At 45.5% G+C, this 23,541-nt stretch overlaps 1 protein-coding gene across 1 annotated transcript in view; it reads left to right on the forward strand.

Moving 5' to 3' along the window:
- Window positions 1-558: 558 nt before the first annotated feature.
- Window positions 559-23,541, forward strand: part of SPON1 (spondin 1) — a 245,450-nt gene continuing 222,467 nt past the window's right edge. The window contains exons 1-2 of the mRNA XM_023646077.2: window positions 559-1,464; window positions 21,190-21,296. Of these exons, the coding sequence (XP_023501845.2) occupies window positions 1,227-1,464; window positions 21,190-21,296 (345 nt within the window). The 5' untranslated portion in view covers window positions 559-1,226. The remainder of the gene's footprint in view (window positions 1,465-21,189; window positions 21,297-23,541) is intronic.

Here is a 23,541-nt window from a genome sequence, read left to right on the forward strand (position 1 = left end):
GCATGAAACTGAAACTTGGAGAGGTTAACTAACTTGCCCAAGTCTCCCGGTGGGTGAGTAGCAAGACTAAGATTTGATTCAGGTCAGTCCCCAGGGAAACGCTGGGCAGAATCCCGTCCCCGGCCTTCTCTTGTCTGGCCTTGGGCTCTGCCCAGTGAGCCCTCAGGCTCAGCTCCTCAGCAAACATCTGTCACTGAGGACTGAGAACCTGGAACAAAATCTAAGTCAAGAAAACACAGGCTTTTCTTTGAACCTTCTCAACTCCTTTCCAGAGCTATATGAGGACTCTCGTGGACCTCAGACACTTTTCTCTTTGTGGGCTCCCTCCTACATAAAACAGTAGTAAACATTATATTTCATGACCGTGTAGGTACAAATACATTAATATTATATAGTAGAATATTTTATTGGACCTAAATCTTTTTTCCTTCTGATTTTAAAGAAAACATTTTCAGGAATCTCTCAAAGTGTTACAGGTCGAAGGCACTGACCCTGCTGGGCCCAATGGATGAGTCATTCTGTTCGTTTCTCATCCTCCTGTCTGACCTGTTCCAGCGCGACTATGGGAAGAGCAACAGAGTCAGACGGTCATGTCATCCGACCTGCCTCAACTGTTCGGCTCCAGGCCTCAGTTTGCTCATCTGTAGAATGAGCGAAAGTAATGCCATGTTCATCGTGTGCACTCAGAGTGAAGGACAGCGGATATAGCATATAGCTAGGCACACAGTAGGTGTGCAAAAGTTCTCAGTCTTTCCCTCCTTCTGGCACTCTCCTCCACAGTGGCCAATGTGTAGCTCTGGATTGGGGCAGCAGCCTCCTTGGTGGCAGGACACAGCCCGCAGTTTCCCTGTACCCTATGATTTCCTCGCCAGACCCTGGGAATCCAGCGTCGCAAAATAAACACGGCCGCGCCGCTAATCGCCAGCTCGGAAACAAAACAGCGCTGCGCTCGGGGATCTGGGCAAAATCAGCCCTCCCTCCTCCTCCTCCTCCTTCGCCGCCGCCCTCCCTTCCTCGCGCTGCTCGGCTCGCTCAGCTCAGCTCAGCGCAGCGCAGCTCGGCGTCCGCCAAGCCGAGGCGGGCACGCTCTCCAGTTGTCAGCGCCGGCTCCGAGCTCCCGCTCCCCGCCCGGGCTCCGCCAGGTCTCGCTTCCGCGGGGACCCCTTCGGGCAGGAGTCGCGTGGCGAGGGCCGGCGGCAGCGGCACAAAGTTGGGGGCCCGCGAGGATGAGGCTGTCCCCGGCGCCCCCGAGGCTGAGCCGGAGTCCAGCGCTGCTGGCCCTCGCGCTGCCCCTGGCCGCGGCGCTGGCCTTCTCCGACGAGACCCTGGACAAAGTCCCCAAGTCGGAGGGCTACTGCAGCCGCATCCTGCGCGCCCAGGGCACGCGGCGTGAGGGCTACACGGAGTTCAGCCTTCGCGTGGAGGGCGACCCCGACTTCTACAAGCCGGGAACCAGCTACCGCGGTAAGTGGCCCGGCTTGGCGTTGGGGGCGCGAGACGCGGCCCCCGGAGGGCGCCGACTGCGCGGTGCCGGAGGAGGGCGCGCGGTTCCCGGGCGCACGGTGCCGGCGCAGCCGGGGAAGGGCCCTTCTGTCCTGGCTGCCCTCACCTCTTTTAGCAGCGAGCTCTGCGCGGTTCGCAAGCTAGTCCGGGGCCGTCGCGGGGGCTGCAGCCAGGCGAGGCAGCCCCCATCTCTTGTGCGCCGTTCCCTGGCGTGGGTTGTGGCGGAGCGACGCGTCACACCGGCCTGCCTGGAAGGCAATCTGGTTTCTCCCTGGCCAGCTCCAGGGGAGCAGAGGAGACCCACCTTTCCCCAGATCCGTCTCTGGAGTAGAGGGGACCCTGGCTTCTCCCAGTCCGGTCCCAGGCAAGGTGATGACTCCTGCTTTCCTCGCTCCCATTTCTGAAGGAGGGGATACCAGCCTCGCGAAGACCGGTCCCCGGCGGGACGGTCACTCTAGCTTCCCCGGATAGATCCCGTCAGGAGAAGGGACTTCGGCTTCTCCCTTAACTGGTCCTGGGGTGCGGAGGAGGGCAGGAAGAGCCTCAAGCTTTTTCGGAAGGGTCCCTGGAAAGAACTCAAATTATTCTCTGATGGTCCCGGGCGAGGAAGAAGACCCAGGATTTCTAGAACAGGCTCCCAGTGGAAAGGGCCTCTGGAGAGCTTTGGGTAGGATCACAGAGGGAAAGGGAACCTGATGAAGATGGAAAGGGAATCCCAAATTCCCGAGGCCTGCTCCCTGGAGGCCGGGGGACCTTGGATCCGCTACCCCGAGGCTCCTCGCCAGAGGGATGTCGCGCCTACGCTGTTCAGCTGAGAGCGGGCTTTCGGGAGCGCAGGAAGGGGAATTCCAAGCAGGTGAGCGCCTCCTGGGCAGGACAGGCAGCTCGAGCGGCACAGACCTGAAGACCCTTGGCTCCATCTCTCCGGCCACCCCTCTCTCCTCAATCCAGTCATCTCCCCGTCTTTCCCCAGCGCAGCAGCTGCCGTCCTCCAGTTGGGAGCCAGGACATCGGGCAGGGAAGGAAGCCTGCCTGGCCTCACCTGGGGGGTGACAGGGTGCGTGTCCCCTCAGCCCCGCCCCTTCATAAGTCAGCTCCGGTGCCAAGCAGGGAAGAGCGTGTCTTTGGGGTAGCTAGTGGGGCAAATGGGCTCACAGCCGCCGCCCTTCCTCCCTGTGTTCTCGGCTCCTAGAGCTTCGCGGGAGGAAGCGGTGGGAGCAACACTGGAGAAAGTTTAGGGCAGCGTCAGCGGGCGCCCAGGCCACGCAGGCGACGAGAATCAGGGACCGCCCTTCTCAGAACGCTTCTCCCGTTTTCCCGGGTTCGTGTCCCGGAGTTTCCGCATCTAGAGCTACCCAGAGCGGGCTTCCGCGCGCCCTCGGCACGTGGACGCGCTCAGCGCTTGGCAAGGAGCCCCTCCGACCTGGGCGCGCGGGTCGGCGGGATCCTCGGTGCTCCACCGACAAGGACGTTGGGCGGAGAACACCGACCCAAGCCCGGGAGGGGGCGGCGGGGCGGCCGGGCTGCAGGAGCGAGCTGAACCTACATGCGGCCGCAGCCTCCTGGCCGAGCTGGGAAGCTGCCAATGCTCTCGGTGGACCCTAGGCAAGCAGGCGTAACCCCATTGGCCTCTGTAGTCTCCCCCAAATGGAGGACCTGGGTTCCCTGGGGAAACTGCCCCAGTTCCACGTGGCAGGGAAAGAAGTGGCTCTGAGTCAGACGGACTGGGATTTAGTCGCTGTGTGACTTTGTGCAAGCCCTTTAAGTTCTCTGAACCTGTTTCCCAGCTGTGAAAATAGCTCTTTATCCAACCTCTTTGGGTAGTTGTAGGGAGTAAGTGAGTTTACAAAGATGAGTGTGCCTGAGCTTCCTAATACCTGATGGTTTGAGTTGGATATGAGGCCCTTATTGGTTTATTAATAGAGGGATGTGCCTGGTCAGATGTTTTGTTTTTGATGTGTTTGTGTGTGTGTGTGTGTGTGTAAAAAGTGGGTTTTCTCAGCACTCCTCCAGTCCAGTCTACCAGTGAATGGTGATTATCTGGATCCTCATGAATTAATTGAATGAATGGATGATTGATTTCTCCATATTAGGAGCTTTGCCTAAGACTGTACCTAATTAAGTCCAGGAGGATTTTTTGGTGGGGGGTGGTTTAGGCTAGTCTGGGGCCAGGCCAAGTGTCCTGACGGCCTCTCTTCCCCCAAATCCTCACAGTTTGGCTGAGCGCTGGCAGCGGGTGGCCCTAGCACCAGGAGAGAGATGCATCTGGTATTCACTCGGACAGAGAGGTTCCAGGACTAAACGCTAGCCCTTTGGACTGTGACATCCGGACTCAGGCTTTCAGTGGGCAATCATCTTTTCTCCTTTCTGGTGGCAAAGAGATCTTGAAAGGAAGATCTTGCAGAAGCCACACTGGGGCCTTCTAAGTCAATACTCTGCAATTAGCAAACCTGATTCCGCCACTCAGAGTCGGGGAGAAAAAGGCACTGGCCTAGTTTGTGACATTTTCTGTTGGCTTATACTGTCTTAGAATAATGATGTTAAAAGTAAATCTAACGCATTCTGCTCCGGGTATTGACTTAGGGCTGTGGAAGTTTACATCCCTTTGGTGTTCTATTTGCTTTTTTATTTTTTCTGGAATTAGGGCCCCTCACAATCCTTGGAATCAGTGGCTTGTTTTCCTGCCTCAAATCTTTATCCCCGGTATTCCATTTCATCCCCAAATGGTTTCTGCTCTCTGTGCCCCTCATCCCAATAATATATCCTGTACGTATTCTAGACTGGAATAAAATGGTCACTATTAAAAAATATTGAAACATGGGGTTTCTTCTCAACAGCCAGCATCCAAGTTAGATTAGTCGGCCCTTTCCGAGTTGTTAGTACTATATTGACTTCCGTCCCTCTCTCACCACTTCTTTCTACTCTCCCTCCCTCCTCCCCCCACCATTCCCCTCCCTCTGTAATAATTGTGCTTTAGAAAGCTTTGAAAGGCCTGCTCGGTTTCTGACCATGGCATCCTTTGAAAAGGAGATTACAGTGATTAAAAATAACAAGTTGAGGATCCTCAAGGGGCTTCCCTTATAGGAGGACAATTTGCAGGACCAGCGTTCCCAGATCACAATTTCAAGCCAAATAAAAGAAAAGCAGCTGAAATGTTCAAGAATTGATTGAAAATAAAAGAGGCTCTTTTGTCTGACCAAAGGTCTGTTTATTAGGAAAATAATGCCAGACCCTGGCTAATGAGAGTGGCTTTTCCTAGACGCTCTTTAAACGGAAATTTCAAGGAACTTGATGGGAAAAGAATGTCCAGTCGAGATTTCAAAAGCTTGTCCAACTTCAAGTATAATTGGGGGATTTATTTTAAACTGGGGGGTTTGGAGACCTCCAAAGCTGCTGTGCCTTCTCTTTCTTTGTCCCACTCTGAGGCACACACTGCCATAGGAGTGTGTGTCCCACCTCAGCCTGGTAGAAAGAGCCCCGGCTTTGATGTTGGCTGGGACCACTCAGACACATATTCACTCCATGATCTCAGGCAGGCCACGTCACGTCTCTGAGCCACAATTTCTTCAACTGTAAAATGAGAGTACTCTCCAACATCCCCACCCCATCTCCCAAACTCCCACCCCCCCAGGAAGTTGCTGTGAGAATTAGAAATAATCCATCACAAAAGAAACTGTCACACAGTAGGTGCTAAAAAAATATGCTATGAGATGATTATTTTGGAAATAGAACAACACTTGGCAGCAAGCACTGAATGAGAGATTGTGTCAAGTTCTTCCTATTCACCTCACTTATTATTCCTTACAGTACTTTGAGCTGTTTTATTATTAATACTTTACAGATGAGAAGACTAAGTCTCAGAGAGTTTAGAAGCTCGCCCGTGGTCACACAGCTAAGCATCAGTGGAGGCAGGATACAAACTCAGGGATGTCTGCCTCCTCCATCTGTGCTCTTACCCAGTTTTCTATAGGGACTCAGTGAAAAGATTTGGGAGTAGAATGAATTCACTCAGCTACCCTCAGCCTTCTGGATGGTGAGCCTTCATTGAAGGCAAACAACAACAAATCAAGATAACTGACATATCTTGGGACCCAAAGTATAAAGTGATGGATCCTTATTTACATTTTCTTTTTTTCCTTTTAGACTTCAGTATTGCGTTTCCCTATTAACCAGAGGACTGACTTAGAAACATGAAGAACCTTGTCAATCTTTAGCCCATTCCTTTTGTTTGTGGGGGAAATCGAAACAAATTGGATAGGAAAAAAGAAACTAATTTGACTATTGCTTTATTTTTACATGCAGATGTTATAGGACCATTGAAAAGTGCATATGTAGAATCTCAGAAATTTAAGCCGAATGGGGTCTTTCGAATAAACTATTTCTTATCTAATGGGTTCTTTTTAAATTAAGTATTTCTGATGATATTGTAATTACTTGTAAGATACCCCTCCCATCTCTCTTCTTTTCTTACACCATTCCCCTCTTTAAAAAAATTTATAATTTTTTATAAAAATAACATTATATTAGTTTCATCTGTATAACATAATGATTTGATATTTGTATACAATGCAAAATGATCACCACAATAAGTCTGGTTACCTTCTGTCAACATACATAGTTACAAAATTTTTTTTCTCATGATGAGAACTTCTAGGATCTGCTCTCTTATAACTTTCAAATATGCAATATGGTATTGTTAACTATAGTCACTGTGCTGTATGTTTCTTCCCCATGACTTATTTATTTTATACTGGAACTTTGTACCTTTTCACCCCCTTCACTCGTTTTGCCTGCTCCCCAATCTGTCCCTCTGGCAACCACCAATCTGTTCTCTGTGTCTCTGAACCTGGGTTTGGTGATGTTTTGTTTTATTCTGTTTGTTTTGTTTTTTAGATAAGTGAGATCATATGGTATTTGTCTTTCTCTGTCTGACTTATTTCATTTAGCATAATGCCCTCAAGGGTCCATCCATGTTGCAAATGGCAAAATTCCACATTTTTTATGGCTGAATAATATTCTATTGTATAGATATACCACATTTTCTTTATTCATTCATCCATCGATGGACACTTAGGTTGTTTACATGTGTTGGCTATTTTAAATGAGGCTGCATTGAACATGGGAGTGCAGGTATCTTTTTGAATTAGTGTTTTCATTTTCCATTTCCCTCTTTTTATTATGTAAATTTATTTTTTTAACCTTTATCCCTTTTAATAAGTATTTAGCTCAAATTGGTAATAGAAATTAAAAGATACGTATCTAAATGCTTCATGGTTGTGGAGATTGTTTATTGCTTTGAATTTCATGAGATGCAAAAAAATGAAAACCTACAAAAAGTGAGAGCATATCAAATTGGAATTTTTCCAGGTTTGAAGCTTGAGTCCTTCTCCATACATGGTTAAGTTGTTTCACTACAACTGACCGACTCAACGGGAACAACAGGTTGTGATTACTAACATGTTCCCAAACATAGGCTGATTGGTCAAGAGCTTTTTACTATCATCCTCTCCATTTTCTTGTTACATATAATGTGAGATGCAGGTCAATACCAAATCCTGTGGGGGAAAAAAACTCTTACCACATTGTGTTAGTCAGGATACAGGCTAAGCTCATGCTACAAAATAAAGTGTTTTAGACAAGAGATAAATGGGAAGTCCAAGGTGATGGGCAGCTTTGCTCCACAAGGTCAACCAGGAACCCAGGCTCCTTCTGTCTTGTTGCTCAGCCATCTTCTAGTACTCGGCTGTCCAATAGATATTCACAAGTCATAGTACCTGAAATGTGGCTAGTCCAAATTGAGATGTACTATAAGTGTAAAATGCACACTCATTATTGAATAATTAGTATGAAAAAGAATAAACTCACTAATAATTTTTTATATTACTTGTTGAAATGATAATTGTATATATTAAGTTAAATAAAATATATTGTTAAAATTACTTTTACTTGTTTTACATTTACTACTATTGGATACCTATTAACAAAATAAAATTAATTTCACCTGGCTTGAGCTTGTTTCTATTGGATAGCACCGTTCTACGGTGTTGTTCTCATCAGCACGTTTATAGTTCATTACCAACACATCTGAGTTGCACTCAGCATGCAGTGGGGGAGGAAGTAGAAGGCAAGCAATTTTCTTTTAGTGATGTGACCGAGAAATTGCACCCAGCACTTCCAAACACACTGCACTGGTAAGAATTGAGTCATGTGGCCACATGTAGCTGGAAAGGAGCCTGGGAAATATAGCATTTAGTGGGCAGCCACATGCCCAGTTAACTAGGGGAGGGATTTATTTTTTCAAAAGGATGAAGGTGAAAATGGATTTAGGGGGCATTTAGCTGTCTCTGCCACATGTTTTAATGCATAGTCATGTAAAAACACAGTATTTCATGTTCTCTTACTCAGTGACAGGTCATCTAGATGGGTCTTCTCAACAGCGTGTCGAGAAGTTGATATATCTGCTAAATGAATCAGCAGAGGAGAAGTGTAGTGTGTGTGTGTGTTGATAGGTTTCACACTGAGGAGATAAAAAGGGCCAATATGTCAGAGTGACCAGTTCTCTGTCAGCCTCTACCTCAGTAAAGGTGGAACCTACAGGGAAAGAAAGCAATGGAGGAAGAAGTGGATAAAGCAAGAAAATGAGAGAGAGGAATAAGGAGGAGAAGAAGAAAAAAGAAATTTAAAGAAAAGATGAAAAACACTGGGGTATACATTCGGAATGAAAATGAGAGAAGTCATTTGAGTACAGTGGAGTCCCATCTTACTTGAGGGTTAGGCTCAAGAGGCACCAGGGAAAGCAAAAATCACATCAGTCAAAATTATTCCTCAAAAGTCCTTTGGGGCTGGCCCTAGGGCAGAGTGGTTAAATTCGCGCACTCTGCTTCCGCGGCCCAGGGTTTTGCCAGTTCGGATCTTGGGCGTGGACACGGTACTGCTCATCAGGCCATGCTGAGGCTACCTCTCATGTAGCACAACCAGAAGGACCTACAGCTAGAATATACAACTATGTACTGGGGGGCTTTGGGGAGAAGGAGAAGAAGGAAAAAACAAAAGAAGATTGGCAAAAGATGCCAGCTCAGGTGCCAATCTTTAAAAAATAAAGTCCTTTGAAATTGTACGTAAAATATAACACAGATACTAGATTCAGCCTCGCCTTATTTATGTACCCCTCCAGAGAGTTTTGTTAGTGGGGAATAGAAACAAACTGACATTTCTCAATAAGTCCAGCACTTCTCGTTTTCCCCCCAGGACTGGGAGAGACTGATGTTTCCTCAGCTGAGTACCAGATAAGGCAATTGGCTTGCTTGTCCTTAAGCACTGACATGACAAGGGTGGTTATTCACTATAAGATGGAGCGGGGCAACTGAGGGTCTCATCTCACGCATGCTCTAGCACACGCATGCCTTGAATGGAGTGGCAGGTGGCCCCTATCTAAAGTATTATTTCCTCCCTCTGGTTGTTCTCCGACAGTGTGCATTTGTGTTTGATGATATTGTAGGCACGTCTGCTGGAGCACAGACGGCATCAGGGAGCTCACGATGTCACAGAAAGCTTTCAGTGTGGCTGGCCAGCTCTTGCTGATATTAAATTTCCCATTTTTACAGGGTGTCTTGTCTGGGCTGGAGTTGAGGCTGAGATAGGAAGGGTAAGGAGGGAGGGAACATCACCAGAAGTCCTTTGTGAGCTCTACAGAGACGAGGCTTCTAACTTTCACAGAAGATTCAAAACTACCATGAAAACTTCAGGGAAATGTAAATGGGGCCTCACATCTACTGATTGCTAAGGCCCAGGAGACTCATGGGAGATAACTTGAATCCTATCTACAGTTGTCATTCAGATATTTGCAAATATGTCTCACAGATTGGGTGAGAGAGGGGAAGGGCAGGGAAGCACAAACCACTGGGTGTGGGACATGGCAGTGTGGGAAGGTGGGCAGACTCAGGGCAGGCCATGAAAAGTAAACAGTGCTTCAGGAAGCTCTTCTGATGCTCCTCCTCTCCCCTCTCCTCCTTTTCTCCTTCTCCTCCTCCTCTTCCTTCTTCTGCATCTTCTTCTCCTCCTTTTCTTTCTCCTCCTTCTCCTCACAGCAGCAACACTGCCCTCTGAGTTTTCCAAACACACTACACTCATTCTCGCCCCAGGGCCTTTGTATATGCTCTTCTCCATGCCTGGAATGCTCATCCTTTTGTATGGGATCTTTGTATGGCTCACTCGTTGTCTTTTAAGTTTCAGCTCAGATGTCATCTCTTTAAAGAGGCTCCTCTGACCACCAGTTTATGTTTCCTGTTACTTTTGCTGGTTTTTTTCATAGCCCTTAACCACTCTCTGAAATGACCTTGTTTATCATCTGCCTCCTTCAACCAGAATATAAGCTTTATGAGGGCAAGGATTGTATCTTTCTTATTTGCCTTTTTATTTCCGGCACCAAGAACAGAGGGGGCCCTCATCCATATTCCCAGGCACTAAACGTAACAGGCACTAAATCATTATTTGTTGAAAGAGTTAATGTATCGCTTAAACCCCAAGAAGGCTGGTGTGAGATGTCCCTCCAAGACAGCTAGATGGAGGGAAGGGAAAGCGATTCTCTCTCAGCCAGAGACAGGTGAGACCAAGGGATGGGGACAGATAGCAAGGAGCTCCAGGTGATGGCAGCTGAGAGGATACCCAGTGCCCTGAGGGCATTGGCTGGAGGTTGAGGGCAGGCACATGGCCTGGGTCCAGGGTGAAGACTGTTGGGGGAGAAGAGGTCAGCAGTGGTGAACATGGTGGGAAGTTGGATCATCGATGGCTCAGAGGTGAAGAGGAGAACGACAGCAAGCACAGAACAAAGGGAAGAGGCTGCCAGCTTCAGACTCTGACTCTGATTATACAGAGAACAGGGCAGAGGGCATTGTTGGCCCATCGAACCCAGACCGGTTATTAAAGTGACTTTTCCTGCAATCAGCACTTTGTGGGTTCATTTGTGTGGTTTCCAAGCCTAGCCATGCATCAGAATCCCTTGGAAAGTTTTAAAAAAACAGCTTCACTGCCTGCCCCCCAACCCCCAACAAAGGGCTGGATTCCAGGAATCTATGTTCTTTCTTTTTTTTCCTTTTAAAGCAAGATAGTGAGACACAAAGGGAAGGTGGCCAAAAGGTGGTCACCTTCCTTTGAGTGTACTTCCCCACCACCACCTCTCCCAGCCCTGCCCCAGCCTCCCACGTCCCACAGGCTTTAGCCCCGGTCACATCACTGCTTTATCCTGGTACAGTGGGACATCAGTAAAGTGGCCAGTGGAAAATCCTCAAAGCTGAGTGATGGCAGCATTCCCCTGCCTTGGCAGTGGAATGGTAGGGAGAGAAGAATCTAGGCTTCCTTTAAGTGACAACACTCACAGACTGGCGAAGCCCGAGCTAAGGCTGACCTAGTTGTCCTTTGCTGCCAACGTCTGCCTGTCATGTAACTTCCACTCATTGGTCCAGGTTCTGCCCTTTGGAGTCAAGCAAAATAAGGTCTCCCCTTGACCATATGTCAGCCCTTGAGGTGTTTGTGGAGAAACAGCAAGGATGACTTCTCTTCTGACTAAAATGCCCCGTTTCTTCAGCCTTTCTTTATAGGATGCTGCTTCTTGTTCCCTTTGTGCTCCAGATGTGCTCTGATCCGGGCAGAACATGGCGGAGTGATTATCTCCCTGGTCCTGGACACTGTGTTTGTGTTAAGCTTGCCAGGTCTTATGCTTGCTGTTTTGGCAGCTGTGTTGTGCTCTGGGATCATGCTGAGCTTGTAGCCAGCCAAAATTCCTGTGATTTGCTGGGAAGGCCTGCTGCCCTCCTCACCCTATACTGGTGTAACTGGTCCTGGAACAGAAGATTTGACATGATTTCCACATTAGAGTTAGTGCAGCATGTTTGGGTCCATCCCTGTAGCTGTCAACCATTCATGAATCTGGGTTCTGTCATTGAGTGACTTATCCGCATAATCTAATTTGAGATTATCCACAATTTTGATAAGCAAGCCTTAGAAGTCTTTATCAAAGAAGTTGACAAGAATGTGGAATAAGTCAGGGCTCAGAACAGAGCCCTTTGACATTCCTTGAGTCTTTCCCTAAAGCTGACACTTAGTTAAATAGTTTTGAAGTCAACTAAATTGCTTTCATCTCAGTGATGTTGAAATACCAGCTGCCACCCCCCTGGTCAGTCACTTCAGTTAAGTCATGAATACTGTTTCCTTAGCCTGCTAATGAATTGTATAATCTAGGCAAATTTATTTTCTTTCTTTGCTTTAAAATTAGTCAGAACTCTTTCCACTGCAAGTAACAGGAACAGAGTCAAACTAAGAAGCAAAAATGAGAACTATTAAGTCCCATATTTGGAAAGTTCAGAGGTGGGTCTGGCTTCACATGCAAATGGATCTAGGGACTCAAATGGGACCTCTCTCTCCCCTTCCCTCTCTCCTTTCCACTCCTTGCTTACACCTTCTCTGTCTCGCTCCTTCCATCTTTTTTCTCTTGGCTGTGTTTCTGTGTGTGGTCCTCATTTTTCTTACTACAGATAAACTTTCTCCAAATGACAGGGAAGATAGCTGCCAACAACCTTCAATGGAAAAAATGTTCAATTAGTTCTGTAACTAAAAGAAAAGCCTTTTTCCTTTAACTCCAAACTGGAAAATCCCAGGGAAGGATTCTGATTGGTCCAGCTTGGGTCACATACCCAGAGAAATGGGGTATGATCTAGAGATAGACTGGATCTGGGTCACAGTCACTTTTGTGACATCATATTTCAAGAGAGAGAGGGGTACTGTTATTGCCAGCCCCAAAGACCACACTGTCAGAGTAGGGGAAGAAGTGGGGGTCTTAGACAACATGTATCCCTTAGAGCTTCCTGCCCTCATCCAAATTTCCTGCTATGTTCTCTTGGCTGACAAATCTCCACTTCCCCAAGAGCATCCTTCCCATCCATTCCTCTTTCTCTCCACATGCTGATCGGCTCAGGGCCCCTTCATCTGGCTCCCAGCTGTCCCATGATGAAATAGCACATGGTGGAAAGAATGAACATCTATTGAGCAGTTGCAACAGGTCATATATGTTACTCCTTTAATATTTATGACAAATCCATGAGATGATAATGATCCCTATTTTATAGAGGACACTGATTTATTTTTTGATATATTTTCAGCAAACGTTTATATATACTTACCATTACAAATATTAACACATTAGCTGTTACAATAACATGCCATTTTACAGGAGATTAGACACTGAGGCAATGAGATGCTGAGTGACTTGTCCAAGATTACACACAGCAAACAGAGGGGAATTTGAACCCAAGTCTGTTAGCTACATCTTTATAGAAAAACAGTTTTCAATTTTAAATATGCATAATATTTACTGTGGAATGGGAGATGTTTCATCTCTGCCTGGGGATGCTGGGAGCCTTGGCTGGAGAAGATCATTTTGGGGGAAAGTATCCAATCCCCCCATACACAGTTGCTCACCTTTAGACTTCTAGCCCTGCCTTCCTAGCTGTCAGCCCATTACCAGCATCTTCTGCCTGATCCTGGCTGGGTGGGCTGAATTGTTGTGCCAGTTTCTAAGCGAAATATGTGAGTTGCAGCTCCCCAGAGCTCTGGAAGTTGTGCAGAGTGGGGAGGGGACCACCGTGGCTTATGTAACACTCCAGCGGTCCTTGTACCCCATGTTACAAGTTAACGCAGAAGCTGAAGTTCCCTGTAGTTGATATGTGGAGCAAGATGACTGGGGCATCTCAGTAACACATAGCACGTGGATGGCGGGGGCTGGTCATGCAATGGAGCTGGGATCTGGTTCAGGACCTTCTCAGTGAGGTTGGGGCTGGGGATTCTGAAACCCAGAGGCAGAGTTGGGAGGGTGATGGAACTGGATAAGATCCCAGTGAGGGCAGTATGCGTAGCAGATGAATTGAGTAACAGTTCATCAGAGTTTATTAAATGGTTGACACACCAACATTTGAAGGACCCAGAAAGCTATTTGAGAATTAGGTAGGATGGGAGTTTTCATATGACAAGTGTACCCAAGGATGGGGAGAACTCACCCTTCAGTGGAAATTTAAGGCCAGTCTCCAGTGTGAAACATCAGTCCTCATACAAACAAGGCAGGCCAGAGAGGCTCTTGCCACCTGGCTGGATTTTAGGGAAGCACGATTATCCAATAGTCACACAACTTCCAGCCTGATCTTCCTAAAACACAAATCTGAATGTGACATTCCCCAACCCAAACCCTTCAGGGCCTGCTCATCACCCCCAGGGTGGTATCCACACTTCTTAGCAAGACCTTGAAGGCTTTTCCCTCTACCCACGATGCTGTTATTTCTCTTGACCTCTGGACAAACTCCTATTCCTCATTCAACATGCAGCTCCAATGCCACCTCCTCCCTGAAGCCTCCTCTAACTCCCCCAGTCCCAGTAGACTCAGATGTTCCCTCTTCTGGGATCCCAGAGTGGTTTGTTCATGCCTCCATAATACCCATCATATGTCATAAAAAAATATCTACTGATATGTCTTTTTCTTAAAGTTATTAGACACGTAGAGGGCAGAGACCATGCTTTTTCTCTGTCTCCAGGGGTGTAGCACTGGGCTAGCACAGACAAGTGCTCAGTAAACGAAAGGATGAGGCAGATTGACATATTATACATGGAAGCCCATGGGAACTCTGGCAGAGGGACCAGAGCAGGAGTGAGCAAACTATGCATTGAAGACAAATGAACTCTTTTCTTTTAAAAAAAATTTATAGAGATGTAATTGACATATAACATTATATTAGTTTCGGATGTGAAATGATCACCACAGTAAATCTAGTTAACATCCATCACCAGACATAGCTACAATTTTTTTTCTTGTGATGAGAACTTTTAAGACTTACTGTCTTAGTAACTTTCAAATATGCAGTACAGTATTACTAACTATAGCCACCATGGTGTACACTACATTCCTAGGACTTACTTATTTTATAGCTGGAGGTTTGTACGTTTTGACCCCGCTCTCCCTCACCCCCTGCCTCTGGCAACCACCAGTCTGTTCTCTATATCCACGAGCTCTGTTTTTTTTGTTTTTTGCTTTTGTTTTTTGATTGTTTTTTAGATTCCACATATAAGTGAGATCATATGATATTTGTCTTTCTCTGTCTGACTTATTTCACTTAACAAAATCCCCTCAAGGGTCCTTCCATGTTGGAGCAAATGACAAGATTTCCTTCTTCTTATGGCTGAATAATATTCCATTGTATATATATGCCACATTTTCTTTATCCATTCATCCGTCAATGGACACTTAAATTGTTTCCATACCTTGGCTACTGTAAATAATGCTGCAATGAACATGGGCACGCAGGTATCTTTTCGAGTTAGTGTTTTCATTTTCTTCAGATAAATACCCAGAAGTGGAATTGCTGGATCATATGGCAGTTCTATTTTTAATTATTTGAGGAAGCTCCATACTGTTTTACATAGCGGTTGCACCAACTTAGAACCCTTTTTCATTCATTTATTCAACAAGTATTTCTTGAGCTTTTACTATGTGTTAAGAGGTATGCTAGACGCTAAAGACACAGTGTAGTCCAAGGCAGACTTGGTCTCTGCTCTCATGGAGCTTACAGGTTATTAGGGGAGACTGACATTTAACAAACAATCCACAAATATTTAATTAAAATTGAGTGAGAGGCATTCAAGAAAAGGAGAGGGATATTGACAGGATATATTTTATGGGGGTGGGAGGGGCTGAGAGGTCCTCACGGGGCACTTTATGTTGAGTGTGATGAGCTGCAAGGAGACCCGTTCATTATAAGGACCTACCCAGATCTCCTTATAACCTGGCCCCGTGAGGATCGTCCCCGAAGAGAGTCATCTCCATTGCAGTCTTCTTAGTGGTCCTTCATTGGCACCTATTAGAGTTTTTCTTTGGAAGTTCAATCATTGTTCCTGAGGACTAGCTCTCTGAAACTCACTGTTGGTTAACTGGCTTGCTGAGCATCATGGTCTTCATCATCATAATCATTTTCGTTAACATCTTCATCGTCCCCAGCTTCGCCATCTCCATCAGCACCACCACCACCACTGCCACCATCATCAGGCTTTACAATTATTGAATCTTTTATATGTGCCAAGCACTGTGATAAATGTTTATTTAATCCTCCACATTCCTAAGAGAAACTCAATATCATTAACCTCTTTTTAAAAATGAGGAAAGAGGGAGATTAAGTAACTTGCCAGAGGTCACATAATTAATAAGTGGCAGCTTTGGGATTCTAATCTGAAATCTTTGCTCTTAACCAGTTCCCTGAAGGTCCTCACAGGATGGCTCCGAATGAACTTTAAAAAAAATCCTTCATAAGCAATTTTCTTGAATTTCTTGGGTCTCGTAATGGCCTCTCTTGGGAGACACTTGGGAGGAGTCATTAGAGAGAAGATTCTATTATTTCTTGCCAAGCAGTCATCTTCAGTCATTACTGGGACTCAGAACACACTGCACATTTGCTCCTTTCAGGACAGTCATATAATAGGGTTCTCTGGAGGGACAGGGTCTCCTCTCTTCCCTCAAATTATACTGTATAAGACCACCATTACCAGTGCTAATTATGGATTGAAACCCCACACTGAGTTCAGCTCCAATGCCCCCATCCTGTGTGTTATATTCAATAAGGTGGAGTAGAATCTCAATTTTCTAGAACCTACAGGAATGCAGCATTCTGGCAAGTTCAGTGTATGATCAACCTTTTAAGTGCACTGCACAGATGTTCAAAAAGATGAATATTTATCAAATCATGCAGCTTAGTGAATTATCACATGTTGAATACACCCATGCGACTGGCATCCAGATCAAGAAATAGGACATGACTGGTGCTCCAGAAGCATCCCTTGTGCCCCCTCCAAATCAGCGCTCCAAATCAGGAGCAATACACATGTGTATTCTTTTGTGTCTGTATTCTTTCAGTCAAGATCATGTTTGTGAGATTTATCCATGTTGTTGTATGTAACAGTAACTTGTTCATTTTCATTACTATAAGGCACTCAATTATCTGAATATGCCACAATTTATATATCCATTCTATCACTGATGGATGCTGGAGCGTTTCCAGTTGGATGCTCTAACAAGTACCGTTACCACGAACATTCTGATAGATGTCACGTGTGCACATGTGTATGCATTTCTCTTGATCTAGGGGTTACATTGCTGAGTCACAGGGTATGTACATGTTCTGCTTCAGTAAATGCTGCTCAAGAGTTTTCCAGTGAAAATCACTCATTTTCAGTGTATCAACAGTGTGTGAGAGTTCCAGTTAACAACATTTGATATTGTTAATCTTTTTCAATTTAGCCAATCTGCTGGAAATGCAGTAGTATTTTATTGTGGATTTAATTTTATTTCCCTGTTGACTAGTGAGGTTGAGTGTCTTTTCCTATACTTATTGGCCCATTTGGACACCTTCTTTTATGAAGTATCAGTTCATGTGTTTTGCCTATTTTTTTCTGTTGGGTTGTTTATCTTTTTCGTATTGATTTGAAAGAGTTCTTTATATATTTTTGGATAAAAGTCAGTTGCTGGTTGTATGGATTGCAAATATCGTCTTCCACGCTGTGGCTTACGTTTTTTAATGGTGTCTTTTGATGAGCAGAATTTTGATATCACTCTTGATATCACTGCCTTTATGTATCTTCTCCTTTATTGTCACTGTTTTTTAACGTTCTGTTTAAACATTGTTTCCTACTCCAAGGTCAGTCACGTTTTATCCAGTGCTACCTTCTACAAACTTTATTGTCTTACTTTACACATTTAGCTCTACAATCTATGTGAGATTTATTTTGTGTATGAGGTCAGGTAAAGGCCAGGATTCACCGTTCTCTATATGGTTATCCAGTTGCGCTAGCACCATTTATTGAAAATGTCATCTTTTCCCCACTGCTCCTTTATCATAAATCAAGTTTCCATATATTTGTTGAACTTTTTCTGGACGCCAAACTGTTCAGTTGGCCTACTTTTCTTTCCTTGCTGTAGTACACTGGCTTAATTTCCATAGCTGCATAAGTCTTGATATCTGATAGCGTAAGCCCTCCAACTTTGCACTTCTTTCTCAAGATTGCCTTGGATATTCTTGACCCTTTGCATTTTCATATAAATTTTAGAATCAGCTTGTCAGTATCACAAAAAACGTGCTGGGATTTTAATCTAGAGTGTACTAAATCTATAAATCAATTTGAGAAGAATTGGCGTCTTGATAGTACGAAGTCTACCAGCCCATGAACACGATTCAGTAAATTTAATTGCACGTCAGCTCCGTGCTAATCACTGTGCTGACCTCAGATGTGGTTCTTGCCTTTGAAGGACTTACAAGTAGGTAAACAAAGACTTAACCACAAAGTATAATGTAATGTGATCATCTCATCGCTGCTAATAATAAGAGCTAATATTCATTAAGTGTCTATTATATGGCAAGCGTGATTTTAAGGACTTTACATGCCTTATTTCATTTACGCTTCACACTGATACTTTGAGGTAAATACTGTTATTATATCCATTGTACAGGTATTTTAAATTTTAATTTATGAAAACTTTTTAAAATTATAGGTTAATTTCTTGGACTCAACAATGTCCAAAAAAAAAAAAGCCCCCAGATCTTGATGGGGAAGTCAGAGGAAACACCACATAAAAGGTGAAAATTTAACTGATTTCTGAAGAAGTTTGCCAGGAATGGAGGAGTTGGAACATTCCAGGCATATGAGTAGTATGTGGGAAAAAAATGCTGTAGGGTGAGATGATTTGGCTTTTCAAGAAACTGCCAGTGAGTGAGTCCCAAGACGGAAATGCAGTGCTGTGGGAGTGGGAGTGTGGTTGGTGAGCTGGAGAGGCAGAGTCTGCAGGCCTCTCAGTGTGTGGGGTCTGAGCTTTATCCTGAAGGCAGTAACTGTGTGGTAGGGGTTATCTTAGGCTGGGTTCCCCAGAAGCAGACTTCATTCGTTTCCTAGGGCTGCCACATATATGATCACAAACCAGTGCGTTAAACCAACAGAAGTGTATTCTCTCACAGTTCTGGAAGCTAAAAGTCTGAAATCAAGGTGTCAGCAGAGTTGGTTCCTTGTGGAGGCTCTGAGGGAGAGCTCCTTCCATGCCTCTCCTAGTCTCTGGTAACGATCCTTGCCATTCCTTGGCTTGTGGATGCTTCCCCCCAATATCTGCCTCTGTCGGCACCTGGCATTCTTCCTGATGTGTCTCCATGTCTCTTCTTTTAAGGACACCAGTCATATTGGATTTAAGGCCCACCCTAATCCAGTATGATCTCATCTTAACTAATTATATCTGCAAAGACCCTATTTCCAAATAAAGTCACGTTCCTAGGCACTGGGAGTTAGGACTTCAACATATAATTTTGAAGAACACAATTTAACCCATAACACCAACCCTCAGGTGAGAATTGGGTGCAAGTGATTTATGAAGGACGTGCTCCTGGGGAAGCCAGTAGGGAGTGGGGAAGCAGGACAGGGAGGAGAAGCCCACCAGGCTGTGCAGGTCTCTCAGCGAGTTTCAGTCTGATCCTGCAGGGCCATTGTGAAGTGCCAGGTACCCCTCAGAGTTGTCCTCATCTGATGCAAGGGAACTGGGGCTTTCATATGAGCAAAGCAGGCTCCAGGACCTGAGGACAATCCTCAAAAAAGAGCCACAGGTGCTGGCCACTGGAAGCAAGGCATGTCAGCACCAGGGTCACGTTAAAATGGCAAAAACGAATTTGAGGCCATCTGGGCAGAGTACCTTTACTGTCACCTTCTTTGTCCTCTGCTCCCCTCCTCCAGAATTGTGTATAATGGCCTTAAAGGCCACCCCAGCTCACCCTAGACTGCTTTGAGGCTGGCTGGCTGTCCCTCAGAGATTGCAGCTCTTTCTCTGACATCATAACCATCATTTTCTGCTTGCCACTGCTGAGCACCCCACATTTCTTACTGTTCTTACTTTATCGTGCTTTTTTCTCATCCTTTCTTGTCCACTTTCTATCTTTATAGACACAAGTAGCCAAACAGAATGCTCCTGTATTTTTATGGGATGAACTAACCAATCAGAGCATGAGATTTGCAATCTTTGTGTCTCAAAGATCTTCTCTGAGATGTCATTGTGTCAGTGTCTCATGGACCACTGCTATGTTATCCAAGATGGTGGTTTTAGTTTTTGGAGCTTTGAGGTGCCTCATTTTCAGGACTGGAACTAAAAGTCCCTCCCCAGTAGGGAGTTGCTTATCAGAATCACATAAATATTATATGTTAAATGAATTGATTTTTAAATTTTTAAAACTTAGTAAGCACTTGTGGAGTACCCACACTATGACGAATGTACTCAGTGTGTGCAACCATGGGTGAAGTGTTAAACTGAGGAGTGGTCTGGCCCTACGTCTGCCTCTGGGTGGTCTTACTGCCTTGGGTGTGTCTGTTAACCTCTCTGCGTCTCTGTTTCCTATCTGTGAAATTGGAAGACTGGAGTGGAGGATTCTTGGGATAGCTTGAGGCTCTAATAGTCTATAATTCTACGTTTGACGACCAGAATCTTAGCACTTTAATGCAGGCAGTAAAGCAATTTAAACCTCAATTTACATCAATTTCAAGAAACTTGAATTGAGTGTCTATTAGATGCTAGGCTCTGTGCAAGGTGCAGGGGAACAAAGAGAATTCAAACCCAGCCCCTCTCCAGCATTAACTCACAGTCCAGTGGAAAAGGCAGGTAAAAAGAGAATCGCAATCCAATGCAGAAATTGCAGTAAACGATTTCCATCTCAGAAGACTGCGGATACCAAGGAAAGAGTGACCATCATTGCTAAGTACACCCTTGAGCCAGATTTCAGTGAAAGCATAGCTCTCTGAGTAGACGTGAGAAGGAATAGTATAACATAGATTCCTAACTCCAGCTGCTATAAAAACAATCCCCCACAAAAGAAGTTTATTTCCAGTTCATGCAAAGTACAGTATGGATGTTTCTGGTCAGTGAGAGATTCTCTGTGTGGTTATTCAGAAATCTAGGCTCCTTCCATCTTATGGTTCTACTGTGTTTCTCCTGGGACGCCACAGTCCTCTGCTGGATCTCCTGCACTCAGCAGGCGGAGGTGAGAGAGGGAGAGTAGAGCATGATGTGGAAAATTTGTATGGGCCAGGCTGGAAGTGGCATGCATCATGTCTGTCCCGGCTTTCCACTGGCAGAACAGAGGCGTAAGCAGACCTTATTGCAAGAGAGGCTGGGAATGTGGCCTAGCTGAGTGTCCACAAGAAGGAGGAAATGTATTTTGGAAAACACACAGCAGTCTCTGCACAAAGGGCATCCTACAGGAGTTTGTGCTGTGAGCAGCTAGATTTCTCCTGGGTCAATCTAGCGGAAGTGTAACATTAGAGAACTGTCAAGACTGGAGTTGCTGACCAGGGACTATCTCCAATTGCGGTCACTGGGAGACAGCTAACCACAGCCTTGGTTGCTTCAAGAATTCCCAAGTGAGATTGCAGTTCAGGCCTTTAGCAGGTTTTGAAATACAAGAGGAGCTGGGTGGAGAGGGTGAAAGCTCCCTACTCAAGGCATGAGCCTTTTCCAATGTCTGCTGCCCCTGCAACCCGCAGGCCTGGGATGCTGGTGGAGAACTCATGTCCATCCATTTGACAAATGGAAGACAGCTGATTCTTGTGCTTATAATCTGCTTTCTTCTCTCTCCACAGTGACACTTTCAGCTGCTCCACCCTCCTACTTCAGGGGATTCACATTAATTGCCCTCAAAGAGAACAGAGAGGGTGATAAGGAAGAAGACCATGCTGGGACCTTCCAGGTAAGGCCCCTCTGGGCTTTCTCAGCGGCCCTCCATGCCCTGGCAGGTAGAAGCCAAGTGAAAGGTGGACGGACTGACGAGCTGAGTGAAGGGAAAGGTGCAAGTGTCTGCAGGGGTTTCTTGTGCAGTTCCTTTGACGTTGGCCAGGTGGGCCGGGTCCACATGAAAGACCCATCACGGAGCAGGCAGCAAACGCCTCCAGTCTGTGTTGTGGCCTTTGGGGTCGGCCACCAGGCAGGGCTCTTCTGTGGCTCACAGTGCCTTCGGGCTGCAGAGAGTGCTGCACGGTGAGCCCTTGGAACCCTGGCGAGGCCCGCTGTTTTTGCTGTGCAGCCGTTTCATGATTGACTAGCGGTTCTCAAGTATAAACGGAACAAGAGCTGAGGATGGCCAGACTGGAGGGAGTTCAAAGCACAGGAGAACTATTAAGGGAATGAAGAGATGGATTTATGAGGGAAGATTAAAAGAATTAGATATGCTTTGCTTGGCTGAACGAACAGGGCCGGGTTTAAGAGGTGGTAATGGTCTTTGAATGTCAGTCCTCGCAGAGCAACCTCCTCCGGGGGAGCCTTCTTTTGACTTTGTACCAAAGGGCACAGCAAGACGAAAGTGGGTCAGGGGAAGAAAGGGAATCTCAAAGGCGAGGGCCCTGACAGTGAGCCATATTCCACCGTGGAATATTCTTCCGAGGGAAGTGGTGGGAAACTCATCCCCTTTCAGAGGTTTAGAAAGAGGCTGGCAAGTTGTCAGAACATGTCCCAGAAGGACTGGGGCAATCCTAGGAGGAGGCCTGGCCAAATTTGCTGTAACCGTTTCTCATCTCAAATTCCCATTGTTCTGGAATCCATTTTTATCTGGCACTTGCAAACTCAGAAGAAAAAAAGAAACCCAAGAAGAATACTTACACCCGTAGCTGGCTGCTGGGGACTCTGGTACCATTTGTGGGTTCCATTGAGGACCCTGCCCAAAATATCTTCCCCACCCAAAGGCATCTTTTAATCCCTTGTGGCCAGGTTGTAATTTTGAATCCTGTGATTAAAAACATTATTAATTGTTTTTAACATAAACAACAGTCCATTGTTTAGGATTCTGCGCTTCTGGCTTAGTGGGACTGTTAATTCCACGTTCATTGTAATGTCCTTCTATGCACCTAGATGGCAGGACCTTTCTTGGCTCATATCTGAAGGAATTAACCAATAATAATACTAACAATGACCAAGATTTATTGGGTACTTACCATATGCCAGCCACTAGGTTAAGTGCCTTACCTTATCTTGGTTTATCTAATCTTAATTTAGTTTACCTTGTCTTAGTTTAATTCTCAAAACAACCAAGTAGATAGGAATTATGATCCCTATTTTATAGATCAGGAAATTCAAACTAGACAGATTAAGTCACTTGCCTAAACGCGGAGAGTAAATAGTAAGGCCAGGCTCCTCTATCAGGCGTCTGATTCCAGAGACTAAACCGCTTCCCTGTAGTACTCAAGAAGCTCCTGGCACAGGTGTGTTTGGACAGTGCATCACTAGGGTTGTCAGAGGAAGGGAAGATTCAGGCACGCATTCAGCCCACAAAGCATTAAAATATATTCCCCTTGTCCTTGTTGTGCTGACTTACCTGGAGGTGTGGATGACTTAGATTCTGGGCAGCTGAGACATCTGGGTAGCTGAGTGTCAGGATGGGGGTGAGATGGAGAGAATGTGGTCTTAATTTTCACACAGACAAAGTTTATCTACTTTAAAATGATGCTTCAAGGTATATACCCAAAAGAATTGAAAGCAGGGACTTGAAGTTATTTGTACTCCCACGTTCGGAGCAGCATTATCCACAATAGCCGAAAGGCGGAAACAACCCAAACGTCCATTGATGGATGAAAGGAAAAACAAAATGTGGTATCTATATGAAGTGGAAAATTGATCAGCCTTAAAGAGGAAGGAAATTCTGATCCATGCTATAACACGGTTGAACCTTGAAGACGTTATGCTGAGTGAAATAAGGCAGTCACAAAAGGACAAATAGTGTTTGATTCCACTTATAGGAAGCATCTAGAGTAGTCAAATGCATAGAAACGGAAAGTAGAGGATGGTTGTCAGGGGATGCGGGGGAAGGGGACAAAGGGAATGATTGATGAGCAGGTGTGGAGTTTCGGTTTGGGAGGATAAAAAAGTTCTGGAGATGGATGGTGTGACGGTTGCACAACAGTATGAACATACTTAATGCCATTGAACTGTACACTTAAGAACGG

This window comes from Equus caballus, chromosome 7 (assembly GCF_041296265.1).
Source record: "Equus caballus isolate H_3958 breed thoroughbred chromosome 7, TB-T2T, whole genome shotgun sequence".
NCBI classification, from domain to species: Eukaryota; Metazoa; Chordata; class Mammalia; order Perissodactyla; family Equidae; genus Equus; species Equus caballus.